This window comes from Cynoglossus semilaevis, chromosome 8 (assembly GCF_000523025.1).
Source record: "Cynoglossus semilaevis isolate Cse_v1.0 chromosome 8, Cse_v1.0, whole genome shotgun sequence".
NCBI classification, from domain to species: Eukaryota; Metazoa; Chordata; class Actinopteri; order Pleuronectiformes; family Cynoglossidae; genus Cynoglossus; species Cynoglossus semilaevis.
Window position 1 is genome coordinate 21,096,343 of NC_024314.1, and position 14,519 is coordinate 21,110,861.

The 14,519-nt window shown below is 40.0% G+C and overlaps 2 protein-coding genes across 2 annotated transcripts; both read left to right on the top strand.

Moving 5' to 3' along the window:
- The first annotated feature begins 515 nt into the window (after positions 1-515).
- Positions 516-3,973, top strand: ucn3l (urocortin 3, like). The gene is made up of 2 exons (XM_008315644.3): positions 516-1,277; positions 2,151-3,973. The coding sequence occupies exon 2, from the start codon at positions 2,159-2,161 to the stop codon at positions 2,651-2,653; it is 495 nt and encodes a 164-aa protein (XP_008313866.1). The 5' UTR covers positions 516-1,277; positions 2,151-2,158; the 3' UTR covers positions 2,654-3,973.
- A 672-nt stretch (positions 3,974-4,645) lies between these two features.
- Positions 4,646-12,843, top strand: copg2 (COPI coat complex subunit gamma 2). Its single transcript, XM_008315645.3, has 24 exons — positions 4,646-4,801; positions 5,282-5,334; positions 5,571-5,651; positions 5,723-5,794; positions 5,884-5,963; positions 6,244-6,319; positions 6,448-6,540; positions 6,625-6,711; positions 6,809-6,966; positions 7,439-7,572; positions 7,738-7,805; positions 7,905-8,093; positions 8,229-8,324; positions 8,418-8,661; positions 8,741-8,816; positions 9,357-9,460; positions 9,594-9,719; positions 10,290-10,358; positions 10,453-10,634; positions 10,708-10,837; positions 10,940-11,037; positions 11,181-11,319; positions 12,390-12,488; positions 12,573-12,843. Exons 1-24 carry the CDS (start codon positions 4,765-4,767, stop codon positions 12,701-12,703), a joined length of 2,622 nt encoding a protein of 873 aa, XP_008313867.2. The 5' UTR covers positions 4,646-4,764; the 3' UTR covers positions 12,704-12,843.
- Positions 12,844-14,519: the final 1,676 nt, after the last annotated feature.

Here is a 14,519-nt window from a genome sequence, read left to right on the forward strand (position 1 = left end):
TTTAAGCAATTTAAGGCAAAGTCTACTTCACATGTATCTTGTTTTTAACAACCTCGATATGTTACAAATTCATAGGACTACTTTCCCATATCAGAGTTTGAGAATTTGGTGGAGTTTTAAACATAAACAAGTTCATATAAATATATATTTTTTAAAAATCAGGAGAGCATCAAGTCTCTCTCTGACAGAGAGAGAAATAAAAAGTTATGGGTTGATTGTTTATAAATTAGCATTGTCGTAGCAACACGTGACGGAGCCACCCTCTTCTGTGAGCCCGTACACCTCCATCACTGCTGTTCTTAAGTTTTACTAAATTGTATAAATTATACCAACAATCAAAGAAGAAGAAAATCACTTTTCTCTGACTGTGTTGGATGTATTGATTGACAGATGTTTTCTACTTTTTCCATCAACTGACATCAATATCATCACTGTCTGTTGCATGAAAGGTTTGAACTACTGTTATTATTTCATTCATCGTCTCCGTCTCCATCCCTTCTTAGGGATCACCAAAACTTAATCCAGAAATGGAAGGAACCACCATACACCTCTAGTGGCCCTTCTACAAATGACGCTGTGACGTCTGTGGTATAAATCTGTGTTTGTTTGTTTATTTGGGAGGAAATCAGCTCAGACTCTTCACAGAAACGTGTTGCAAATGACGGAGCTCTCCGTGGTGCTGAAAGTTGTTGTCCAGATTACTCCAACTCTTAGGCTGCTGCCCAAGCACGTCTTTATTATTTTATTGTTGTCGAATACGTTCAATTTAACCTCCCGGGTTTACCAACTACAATATCAAATATCATGTCAAGGATTTAAAAAAAAAAACTTTAATTCTGAAGGTAAACATTTAGGAGTAAAACTGCATAACGGAGTAAGATCAGTTCTCAGTCTTGGCCTGTGTGGCAGATCACTTATCACGGTCATCACCAACTTTTTTTAATTCATGAATTTATTTACTGTTGCATCACTGCGGTCCAGCCAATGGGATATATCCCGTCGTAAACTACCGCGTCAGCGGGGTGACGTCATTGCTGTCGTATGAGCCCCACTTTGAAGGCACCTACTAAATGAACGCAGTGGGAATGGAAGAAGACAGCGGTTGCCAGATCTCAGCGCACACATACGCACATTCAACAGTTGGTCAGTGTTTTCATTGCACGCTCTCTGTCTCTTCAGAGGAGGTGAAGAGGAACGAACTCTTTGGTGGTTGTTGTTGTTTTTCACCGGGGATACGCGCTGATTGGCCAACTTATTTCAAGTCAAGGACACGAGAGGTGAGTTGAAGGAACTGCAATCTGCATTTTCATCACATTCGTTTTGCTTTGTGGAACTAAAGAGTCTTAAAAATATTCGGTACAAATGTTGCAACAGCGTTAAGGTTTTTAACTTTTTTTTTTTTAGCTTCGCTTGTTTTAAAATGATGTCGAATTAGCTGCGATAAACCCGTGCACCGGTCCATTTTATTCAGAGTTTCAGAACTTATCCTAAATGTGATGTTGATGTTCCTTAACTTTTTTATAACAAAACTTCAGCCTTTTTAACTACCATTCTGAAGCAGTACTGTGCACAAACGATCCACTATGAAGAGCAGTGTAGTTCTGGTGCGCACGAAATCCGTTTCGTGTGAAAAGATTGACGTGAGAGGTTTTTTTTTTGTTTTGCTGCTCAAATGAGGGGATTGTTTTTACGCACCGATCCTTAAGATATGGAGCTTAACGCCGCAATATTCATGTCCAGCACTTAGTGGAACACACGCTCCATGGGATGTGGTCATCGCATGTATAAAAAGTTTCCAGTAAACTAAGAGAAGAGTCTTGGGAGCTTGACACTTATTTCTTGTACTGAGAAAATATTTGGAGCGCACAGACGAAGATTCGAGTCTCGTGCGCACAAGACTCGCTTCTCGTGTTTCTAACCCGCAGGAGAGACAATGAATTTGAATTTTCACGACTTTGAAAATCCATTGTAATTCATTTAAATTAATTGTAATGGAACTATATAGAACCGGTAGATTATCCAAAACAACCCGTCCATCTCCATCTCTCCTCTCTCCTCTCCTCCAACACTTGTGATGATTAATGTTGGGATTGAACCTCCCCCTGTCATGCAGTAATGCCTCTTGCTCCCCCTGGTCTCCTCCTACACAGGACACAGCATGCTGTCGTCCCTGAAGACCCTGCTGCTGCTCTCGCTCCTGTGCGCACCGACCTCCAGTCTGTGCCTCCGCCTGCAGCACCGGAGCAGCTCCGACCTGCTGTGTGATGACCAGATGGTCCTGGATGAGGAAGAGGCGGCCTACTCCTCTCCCTCCTCCGAGTCCTCCTCCGAGTCCTCCTCCACGGTCGACGGCTGGGGCTCTCTCCTGCAGACGGCGGAGTATCTGGCCTCCTTGTCCTCCGTCCCTTCGTCCAGCCGAGACAGACGGACCTCAGGTCCCTCAAACTACCGCTTCGTGAGCAGTACGAAGCTCAGGGGGCAGATGCTCCGTAACAGCAGCAGTAAAGGAGACCGCAGGAGCAGACTCACCCTGTCTCTGGATGTCCCCACCAACATCATGAACGTACTCTTTGACGTGGCTAAAGCCAAACACCTGCGCGCAAAAGCGGCCGAGAACGCGCGTCTCTTGGCGCAGATTGGACGGAGGAAGTGAAGAAACTGTTCAACCTGTGATTAAATACTTTCACGTCAACAATATGGTTCACTTTTCACTACTGTGTATGAGGTTTTCCGTTACATTTCTCTTTGATCCATTTCTAATTGTGCGTAATGTTAGACAGTGGTGGTCCTAGACCATTTTAGAGCCTCGGGCGAAACGGACCCCCTCCCACACCCACTCCCCATTGGAAAAGATGTGGAAATGATGAAAACCACGCATCCAATATAATTGTCAAATTACCGGACACATATGTTTTCAAATAGAAGACTTCCCTCCGTTCTTTTGTTCAACAGTTCATTGACTAAATCGTCTGCCTCGATCTGAACATCTTGTTTGAACACAGTCGTCTTCATGTCCTTATTTAACCCACTGTCTTTTCTGGGTGTTTTTAAAAAAAAATATTTTTACGTATTATAGTTTGGTTTTCATGAACGTAACAATGACCTTAATTGAATTTGTTTATATTTAAAGTCTTTACTTTGACTTAAAACCATTGCATTATGGGTATCTGTCATATCATATCCAGGCTACTGTTGTTATAATAAACCATTTTATCGCTGGACAAAGTTTCTTTTTCCAGACAAGTGTAGCAGCCTGTGTCTCTGGACAACCATTTAATTGTATTTCTTTAACACAACACATTTCAACATGACATTTCTGCAATTGACATTGAGGAATTGCTTTCACACAACTGGCTAAATCTGTTTGTTTTTTTTTTTTTTGTTTTTTTTTGCCTGAATCCAACTTCTGTTTAGAAACAATAAAGCAATTTTGAGCAGATTTTGTGATGATCATGGTGATTGTATTGATGTTGATGTAAATTTGCATCTAAAAAGACCAACTTTTATCTGGTGAATTATTTGATATTTGACAAATAGTAAAAGCGAAAGGAACAACGTTTTGATTCCAGGCAGAAATGAGTCACGGCCACCGAGCACAAACCTGACAGTTCAAACAATATTTTGTTATATTCATGTATTTATATTTGTATTTAGTGGGTTCTAACTCATTGTTGCTTCATATGTTGCGTTGCAGGATTCCAGATTCTGTTCTGAACACTTTAAACCAACAGCAAGATCATGGAAAAGGGTATTTGCATATGCACGGGAATGTATGTGTTCATGAAATGTCTGTTATTTTTTATACAACTTAAAGTGAAGGATTATTTTTCCTTAAATAAAGCAAACTTACCTAACTACACTTGAAGATTTGATTTGTGTGGCTCACTAATCAACTTTTTCCATAGGCCTGAAAAAAACCTTTTCATACAACTGAATCTACAGAATGTGCAGAATGTCTGTTGAGCCTTTGCGTCCACCCATCACTCCTTTGATTTCATTGTGTCTGAATCATTGTCTCTGTCCACTCATGCTGGATAAAAGACAGAAAATAAATAAAAATAATAAATTCAAATACACTTCAGGTGATATGATTCTCCATTTGTAACAACTAAACAATCAGTTGTGTTCAAGTGCTTTTTTAAAAACCCGGCTGGCTTATTTACAACTTATACAGATATAACAGTGTTGTTCAATAGTCTGTCTTGTGCAAGTTCACCATAGATGTTTTGAAAAAAATATTTTGAGTCTACTATAAATTATCCCAACTGAAAAGTTATTACTATATTAATTTAAATAATAATATGTAATATTGATATTAGATGGTTTTGTGTACATTCTAACGATGTAAAGTGTTGTTTAATTTAGTCCCGGTAGCATGTTCGATGATGACGACGAAGGAAAAGAACAAGAACAATGACGAGCACCAGGAAGCAAGACTAGTGTCTTTACTTTTCAAATGTATTTTTATTTAACGTTTGTTTTCAATGTCACCCCAAGGAAGGCTTAATTTAAAACACCTAATTATGAAGAATGCCAACTGGCGGAAAACAAAACGGACGACGGCATTTGTAATGAGAAATGAACGCAACAATAGCGACCTCTGGTGGAGCAGCACGCAGAAAAACGATAAGCTTTTCGGTTGTTGATGACGGGTCTTCCGTCGACGTGGACGACGCTTCAACCGGAAGTGGACGTTCAGCTCGGCGACGTGGAAGTAGGCTGACTGCCTCTGTATCCCGCAGCCGTCACTTTACTGCCGCAACAATGATTAAGAAATTCGACAAGAAGGACGAGGAGTCAGGTAACTAAAGAGACGACATTTTATAACCTTTATTAGAAGTGCCATTAGGGTAAACCATGGTTGACGTTTTCTCTTGGCGCTAGCGCTGTGTTGGCCAGTTAGCTTTCACGCTAGCCTTAGTGATTGTTGATAGCATTAAATATTTAAACATATATTAACAGTAGCTTTTACATGATAGTTTTGTATTTTATCTCAGGTTTATACGAAATTAGCATTATGCACTGCTTAAAATCTACAGTGTAAACATCATCAACTGCGTTTAGCGGCAGCTAGCCGTTTTGCTAAAACTAGCACCACCTGGACGTAATCTTTAATGCTTTATTATTCATTTCGAATATCAAAATTACCTTAGATTTGTGCTCATCAAGCCAGTGCCACAACAATGTCAGTGATGTACATTAATTTATTTGGATGTCGTTGGAATAACTGGTCGAAGGGGAAATTAACAGATGTTTAATAAGCAACTATCTTGACATGTAGGAAGTGGGTCGAACCCTTTCCAGAATCTGGAGAAGAGTGCAGTTCTGCAGGAGGTAAGATCTGTGCCTGTTTTATTTCTCGGACACTTATTCTGTTTGTTGACATAAAAACTCATAGAGCTATAATTCTAACTCGGAGTTTTTGCATTGGTTGCACTGGTGCACCGAACCTTATCACGTCACCTTTCAAATGTTTCCACCCGGGCAGTGTTAGTTGATAACTTCATAGTCGATCCGATAAAACTTTTGACGCACTCTGGAAATCTAATTTAATTTTCCTTCTTACACAGTCACGTATTTTCAACGAGACCCCCATAAACCCAAGACGATGTCTACACATTCTGACCAAAATCATCTATCTCCTCAACCAGGTAACAAAGACATAGTGCAGAGTAAATCCATATGGTTGATACCAATGTTTACTAACACAGGTTTTGTTTAGGGGGAACATTTTGGAACGACGGAGGCAACCGAAGCCTTCTTTGCCATGACCAGACTCTTTCAGTCCAATGATGTAAGATATTGAATTTGTTTATTTAAAGTAATATTTTATTTTTAGGTTAAGATGATGCAGAACTCATATTTCCTTTCTTTTATTTGTAGCAAACTCTGAGGAGGATGTGCTACCTGACCATCAAAGAGATGGCCAACATCTCAGAGGATGTCATTATTGTTACCAGCAGGTCAGTATTATCCATCATTGATTTCATAACACTATGAATTTGTAACATCACATTAACACTCCTTGTAGGTCTTAAAGTTATTCATAACTGTACATTGATTAAAGTTATTAATTCCTCTAGAGGAATTGTTTAAATTAGTAAAGTCACCATTTGTGATCTATGCCAAATGTTTAAGTTTATTTTAAGTGGTTTTATCATTTTATGTAGCCTAATAGAAAATGCATCTATTATTTTTGTGAATAATCTACTATAAATTTAACATTTGATGTTTTTTTTTTAGTCTGACCAAGGACATGACTGGCAAGGAAGATGTCTACAGAGGACCTGCGATCAGAGCTCTGTGCAGGATTACAGATGTGAGCACGCCTTCATTGTCCTGTCACCTCTTCACGTCTTATACCAAAACATGTTTTAAAAACCTTTATAAAAAGCTCAGTCATGTCTCTTTATAAGCTTTTTTTTTGTTTAATGTTTTTCCCTATAGACCACCATGCTCCAAGCTATTGAGAGATACATGAAGCAGGCTATTGTTGACAAAGTGCCCAGTGTGTCCAGTTCTGCCCTGGTGTCTTCACTGGTGAGACACAACACACAGATTTGACTGTGTGCAGAAATCAACGTTTTTTTCTGTGACTTACATCATGTTTGTGGATTTGTGCAGCACATGGTGAAGATGAGCTATGACGTCGTGAAGCGTTGGGTGAATGAAGCTCAAGAAGCTGCTTCCAGTGATAATATCATGGTGCAGGTGGGTCAAAGAAACACCAAACACCAGTTTGCTCAAAATATTTCTTGAAGGTAAATTGACTCAGTTCTCATTTTCTCGTGTACCTTCTCCTCTCCAGTACCATGCCCTGGGCCTCTTGTACCACCTCAGGAAGAACGATCGTTTGGCCGTCACCAAGATGCTGAACAAGTTCACCAAGTCTGGTCTCAAGTCTCCCTTTGCTTACTGCATGCTCATCAGAATCGCCAGCAAACTGCTGGATGAAACAGAGGGAGGGTGAGTAAACTTAGGACTGTGAGCAAATATTGACAATCCACATTAGTTAATGTTATGATGAGTTAGACGAGTCCTTTAATCGTCTTACAGTGGGGAAGTACAGCAGCAGAGTACAGAACAAAGTAATAGAAAAATAATGAGTAGCAGTGTGCTATGGTAATAGAAATATTGACTTTACATCAGGATTTACATTTTACAACAGGTTTGCAGGTATACATTATGTCAAATATTGCAGGTATAGCTGTAAAACATTTACTCAAAGATGACTTAAACATGAGTAAACAAAGGCTAAAAATAACCAAAGGAACCAGTAGTATGCAACAAATAAATAAATAAATAACTGTCAAATGAGAAAACTGCTAAAAAGTAAATAAATAAATAAATAATTTACTGTCAAATGAGAAAACTGCTAAAAAGACCATGATGACTTCTGATTGAAGGTGTTATGTTGTGTTTCTCTTCATGTCAACAGTCACGACAGTCCTCTGTTTGACTTTATTGAGAGCTGCCTGAGGAACAAGAACGAGATGGTGGTGTACGAGGCAGCGTCAGCCATCGTTCACATGCCCAACTGTACAGCCAGAGAGCTGGCCCCCGCTGTGTCCGGTCAGTGAATTATTTATTCTTTATTGAGTCACTCACTTTGGAAAAAATATTAATTCAAATTTTGTAGCAATATGCTTATTTATTATTTAAGTTAATGGGAGAAATATTATTTTGGTTTGTCAACCATTGATCAAAAGAACTTTAAATGTGTGTGTCCTCCTGCAGTGTTGCAGCTCTTCTGCAGCTCTCCTAAAGCTGCCCTGAGGTACGCTGCAGTCAGGACCCTCAACAAGGTACACAGTTAGACCTTTCAACAGCCAGTCCACTGCTTTTAATTTTTGATTTAGATTTATTTTAATGACCTACTCTGTCATCCCATCTGTATCCACTAGGTGGCAATGAAACACCCATCAGCAGTCACAGCTTGCAATCTGGACCTTGAGAATCTGATCACTGACTCCAACCGCAGCATCGCCACCCTGGCCATCACCACTCTGCTCAAGACCGGCAGTGAGAGCAGCGTGGACCGACTCATGAAGCAGATTTCCTCATTCGTGTCTGAGATCTCAGATGAGTTCAAGGTCCGGTTATTCTCAGCCTGGTTTGATTTTTCTTTATTTTCTTATTTTTTATTTTTCTTTGTTGACTTGTGTGTCTTCTAAATATCTGTATTTTATTGTCTGTATGTTTATCTGTGTTTATTTTTATTATCACAGGTTGTTGTGGTGCAGGCCATCAGTGCCCTGTGTCAGAAGTATCCCAGGAAACACAGTGTGATGATGAACTTCTTGTCCAACATGCTGAGAGATGACGTGAGTTGATCAGGATTAAGAATTTATTTTCTTTGCTGTATGGGTTTATATTAGGAGGATACTCTAATTGTATTTATTGACTTGTTCAAACAGGGGGGGTTTGAGTACAAGCGTGCCATAGTGGACTGCATTATCGGCATCATCGAGGAGAACCCCGAGAGCAAAGAGACGGGTCTGGCTCACCTGTGCGAGTTCATCGAGGACTGTGAGCACACGGTGCTGGCCACCAAGATCCTGCACCTGCTGGGCAAAGAGGGCCCACGCACGCCCCAGCCGTCCAAGTACATCCGCTTCATCTTCAACCGGGTGGTGCTGGAGAGCGAGGCCGTTCGTGCAGGTGAGAGTCATCTCAGGGTTTGACACATGTCTGAATCATCCAGATGACTAAGGTTCTTGTCTCCTCTTTGTGTCTTTAGCTGCGGTCAGCGCTTTGGCCAAATTTGGAGCTCAGAATGACGACCTGCTGCCAAGTGTTCTGGTCCTTATGCAGAGGTATTTACTTGAATTATTATACTTTTAGTTAGATAAAGAAAACACTCATCAACTTATGTTAATAGTATAGATTTAGTAAGATGCTGGAAAGAGTCTTGAGTCATGGAGTTACTTTAAATTTTTTAGATAAACATTTGTGAAGTTTCTTACTTTACCTCATTTTACTGTATTTTATTAAGATTTGGTCATTTTTTAGGTGTTTGATTAGCTTTAAAAAAATCCTATACAGGGGGCTATAATTGTGCAATTGCCTCCGCCTGCCACTAGATGCTCCCCGAGTTTTATACCACCTAGTCTTTAAAACTAACACCAGGTTGCTGCAGGCCTGATCCTTTAACCATAGGTCTTAGCTTAACCAAGTGAGGATTTAGTTTGATTACAGTGAACTGGTCTGACGTGGAGGTGAACTTCCTGTCACGTTTATACCTTGACATTTTGGACTCGTGAGTTACTCAAGTTGTTGAGCTGATTCTGGAGGTTCTGTCATTTGTGGTTACCATGTGATGTAGCGTGTTTTTATTGTCTGTTCGTCTGTGACAGGTGCATGATGGACAGTGATGATGAAGTGAGGGACAGAGCGACCTTCTACATGAATGTGCTGCAGCAGAAGCAGAAAGCTCTGAACGCTGCTTACATCTTCAATGGTAGGACTTCACAGATCCAGATCCTGGATTTGAAGACTTTTGAGTTTATAACTCCATAACATGCTTAACATATTGTGGCAAGTAAAATGCATCAATAAACCAAGACATTGAGAGTGTCTCTCTGTGTGTTCAGGTTTGTCTGTCTCTGTCCCCGGCCTGGAAAAGTCCCTCCACCAGTACACACTGGAGCCTTCAGAGAGACCTTTTGACCTGAAGTCTGTTCCTCTGGCCAGTGCTCCAATCACAGAGCAGAAGACAGGTATGTTTCCTTTTATGTTTCTCTATTAAGGCTGTTAAATGATGATGTGATTTTTAAGACAAATAGACAGACTTTATCGATTCCGGGCTGGGAAATGACAGTGTAGCAGCAGCATTACAAACGGAGATAATAAAGAACAATGAAGTAGTGAAAAGAAACACGACCTAGACATATGAGGCTGTAATAAAATGCAAAAATTGTATAAAATGTATAGAATGTAAAGATAAGCACACTAAACTGTATTGGTAAAACGAATAGGTAACTAGATAAGTATAAAAATGTACAGATAAACTGAATTATATATATATACACATACATATATATATGTGTGTGTATATATATATATATATATATATATATAAAAGCAGTGTAAATGATATTAGGTTGTATTTTAAGCTTGAGCTGCTTCAGTGAAATGGAAACTTTAATCCTGTAGTGTGTTTTTAAATAGAGCAGCATTAGAGCAGCCGTAAATTGATGGGGGGAAGAATTATGGAGATTACAATGTTATTTATTAATTGACACAGTTAACATGTTGATGAGAGGTTTTTTTTTTTAAATCTATAACAGAACTGGCTCCTGTCGCATCCAGCAAGATTCCAGAAAAGTTGGCTCCGTCACGTCAGGACATCTACCAGGGTCAGGACGCTGAACTTCTTCTTCCTTCTTGATTAGAACCTGATGTCGTCAGAATCTTTTAGGACTGAAGCGTCCGCTCTCTGTTTTTTCACAGAGCAACTGGCGTCCATCACAGAGTTCCAGGGTCTTGGCCCACTCTTCAAGTCCTCGGAGCCAGTGCAGTTGACGGAGGCTGAGACGGAGTACGTGGTCCGCTGCATCAAACACACCTTCGCCGGACACATGGTGTTCCAGTTTGACTGCACTAACACCCTGAACGACCAGCTGCTACAGAAGGTACGGTGGGAGGAGCGTCCTTGTGGAGTCCACAGCTGGAACACTGTGTAACAGTTTGTCTTCTGTGCTGCAGGTCATTGTTCAGATGGAGCCAGCAGAGGCCTACGAGGTGATCAACTACATCCCTGCCCAGAACCTGCCCTACAGTCAGCCCGGCTCCTGCTACACCCTGGTCCGTCTGCCTGACGACGATCCAACTGCTGGTAGGGAAACAAAAGTCCTAACCCTAACCCCTTCCCTCCCTCTCTAACACCCACTCCCCGCCCTCTCTAACCCAACCTAATGTCCTGTCCTCCTGTCCACAGTGTCCTGCACCTTCAGCTGTACCATGAAGTACCTGGTCAGAGACTGTGACCCCAACTCGGGAGAACCTGATGACGACGGTTATGATGATGAATACGTGGTATGTGTCCTGATTAGGGACGTTAGATGTCTAATCTGTCAATCTGTGATCCTAAATCATGAGATGATAATCTGAATAATCCCCAACCAATAATATTAGTTTGAGTTAATTAACCAGGTTTTGTTTTCTGTCTTGGTCCACAGCTGGAAGACCTGGAGGTCACTGTCGCAGACCACATCCAGAAGGTCTTGAAACCCAACTTTGGAGCAGCGTGGGAGGAAGTGGGGGATGAGTTTGAGAGGGAGGAGACCTTTGCCCTGGCTTCTGTACGAACTCTGGACGGTGAGTACAAAGTGACATTTACGTTTACAGGTTCATTAAGTCCAAGACACAACTCAACTTCAGCCAATTGTCCTTAAGCTACATTTCTCAGCCTTGTGTTTAGATATATTAAGGACATTTGTATTCCAATAGCTTCTGACTAAGTTCTAACCAATTGAAGCATTTTATAGCAGTTATTCAAGTTAAATCTGTTACTTTTGTGGCCAAATAAATAAAATAAAAAAAATGTATTCCCTACAACTTTTTGGTGTTCTCTAAGTTGTTTACCTTCAGGTATGTGCTAGCTGTAGGATTTAAATTTTGTAAAATATTTGTGGCAAAATTGTTTTAGCTATCTCCTAATGTTTTGTTAACTTAACTAATGTTAAAATACTTTTACATTTTTATTATACAGTATTGTTGAGGTCAATTTTGATTTATTTTGTTTTTACTCTTTACGCCATTTTTAACTTACAATTACCTTGAAGGTTTTAAGTTAAGACTTTATATTTGTTGCATCTAAGAAACTTGTCATGTCTTGGCTAACGTTTAGTTATAATTTTGAAAGAAAAGGCTAAATGCTGTGGCTAATTTCAACAGTTTCTCCAGTGTGATATATCTAATCTAATTTTCATGGTGTTTTGGCACCAGTTTTAAGCTTTCCTGAGTGTGTTGTTCAAAACTCAATGGTTACTGTGACACTTATTACTCAGACATACACTATATCATAGGGAGTTGTTCTGTTCCCCAGCTGCCAAGTTGTTCTGCCCTATGTCTTTAACAACAGGAACGATACTGATGTCTTGTCATGCTACATTTGTCACACAAGCACCCAGTAATTTTCCACTCTCCACAAGTTTTCCATTCATGAAGCATCACTTTTGTGATACAATAATTTCACTACTAGTTAATCATATGGTACTAACATTTTCACTAACATCTACTTACACTGACTCCCGGTCAGTTGTAATAGTATGAGCCAAAGAAGCCTGACAGGTCAAAGACCAGATTTAAAGTCTGGAAGTGCAAAGTGTTTTACTGTTGTTGACTGACGACGTAACATCTCTAATACTTGGTTTGTGCTCATACAGAGGCGGTCAGTAACATCATCAGCTTCCTGGGAATGCAACCATGTGAACGCTCCGACAAAGTCCCTGAAAACAAGAACTCACACGTCCTCTTCCTGGCAGGTGGGTGTTTGATGTCGACCACTCACAACAGATATGTATTTTTTCACAGGCCATCTTAACAGTCAAACATCTCACCTCTCTCAGGTGTTTTCCGTGGATGCCACGATGTTCTCGTCCGAGCTCGCCTTGCACTAGCCGACAGTGTCACCATGCAGGTGACGGTGCGGAGCACAGAAGAGACAGTCGTGGACGTCATCTTGGCGTCTGTGGGCTGAAGTGCCAACATCTGAGGAGCTCACGTTGTCTTCTTTTTTCCACAGAATTTTAACTTTGTTTTTTTTCTCGTTCCCTGTCTTTGTCTGAAATATAACTATTGTAATCACAGTGGAATGACAATAAAAGTCTCAACTGTCAATCGTTCTAGTATTTCTGTTTAATTAATAAAATTAATTATATTTTTAAAAAATCATGAAAATCATTCAATATTGCAATTCAGCATTCTCATGAATCAACTCAAACCCCTCGTGTTGAACCACAGCAGAAGTTCAAAGGAGAACAGTGCCATCTGCTGTCGGATAGGGGCACCTACAGAATCAGTTCTTTATTTACTTACTACGTTATACGATGTTTGTGGTTGTCTGACTTATATATTGTTCCATAACTGGCGGTTATGTTATGGAAGCAAATCCGTACCTTTATTCAAATTAAAATGAATTAGCAGAAATTATTTTTTATTTACAGAATATACTTGCTTTTTTAAATAAAATTAACCAATCATCCAAACCGCTCTCTTCAACACTACTTTTTCTGTAACACAACAGGAAACAAAAGGGGATGTTGCTCTTTCGTTTTGGAATTACATTTACTCACGTTACTTTAAGTAGTTTTGTGAGTAATTTGTTTGTTTCGCGAATAGGTAGTTTTACTTTTACTTAAGTATATTTTGACACCAGTACACTTCGCTACGTTTAAAAAGTAGCCGTTATTACGCGCGCGCGGATTTTCCCGCTCTTTTAATCAATCCAGAGAAAAGGTAGAAGGTTACACTGGACGTGAAATTTTCTCATTTTGTGGCACGACGTGAAAACTTCTCCAGTCGCTTGACTGAGAATCTTCACAGACACGTATCAAGAGAACGGTGGCGTAGAGATAGTCTATCCTGTCGTTGGATGGTGGCTGGTGACAAACAACAATGGAGGATTAGCATTGCCAAGCAGAGAGTTTCCTTTGGAGCAGAGGAAGGTGAAGGAAATCCTTAGGCATATCTCAGCCAGCTCATTGTTTTGAAGTTCAAACGAGGAAATACGTATATCATGCGATACAAAATGAGCCTGCTGCGGCGGACAGAGCTGTCACGACGGCACCACACGTCAAAACGTAAGTATGCTTTAGTGGCTTGTATAAGCGTTGAAACGATCATAGAATTTGACGATTACCTCTTAATAAAAGTACATTTTAACTCAAGTTAAAGCTAAAAGTTTAACTTTTTAAAAAACTTTTACTACAAGATATTTTACGATGGCTACTTTTACTTAGAATTTAAGCAAAGCAGAAATACTTTTACTTAATTACAATTTCATTTAATACCTTTTCCACCTCTGGCGTACTCAGACACAACGTCAACGAAGCTCGAGCAGTCTTAACCCTCCGTTTGTCCTCATATTCTGTATACCCCCCGTGTCCTCCGGTCAAAATGACCCGTCTTCACTAAACCTTCAATATAAGCAGCTCAATTGAATTTTAAACACCAAATCTTATTTTGCTTGAAGAAACAACTTGCCTCACCTGGCAGAAAGACTGCATTTATTCAAGACAACGCTCGTTGCCATGACGTTGTCAATTGTACTATTGTTTACTGTATAGGTGGTAAGCAATATTTGTATAGTATTTTTAATACTTAAGAAAGAATAGAAATGTGCAAAAAGGAGCTTTCAATTCTAAGATTAGCAGCCCTAAGCAGGCCTGCAGGTCAGTCTCATCCATCCTTTTCCAGCTGTCGCCATATTTGCAAAAACCCTCTAGATTTGTCTTCTCTAGGATTATTTTTTCTATTGCTGGTGTGATGAACAGGTAGAGTTGACATTGAGACAA

Bases quoted from the DNA above. Each gene is read 5' to 3' on its own strand.
- ucn3l (XM_008315644.3), top strand. From the start codon at position 2,159: ATGCTGTCGTCCCTGAAGACCCTGCTGCTGCTCTCGCTCCTGTGCGCA.
- copg2 (XM_008315645.3), top strand. From the start codon at position 4,765: ATGATTAAGAAATTCGACAAGAAGGACGAGGAGTCAG. The intron at 6,967-7,438 runs GTGAGTAAACTT...TCATGTCAACAG, and splicing joins CTGGATGAAACAGAGGGAGG to TCACGACAGTCCTCTGTTTG. The intron at 8,662-8,740 runs GTGAGAGTCATC...TTGTGTCTTTAG, and splicing joins GAGCGAGGCCGTTCGTGCAG to CTGCGGTCAGCGCTTTGGCC.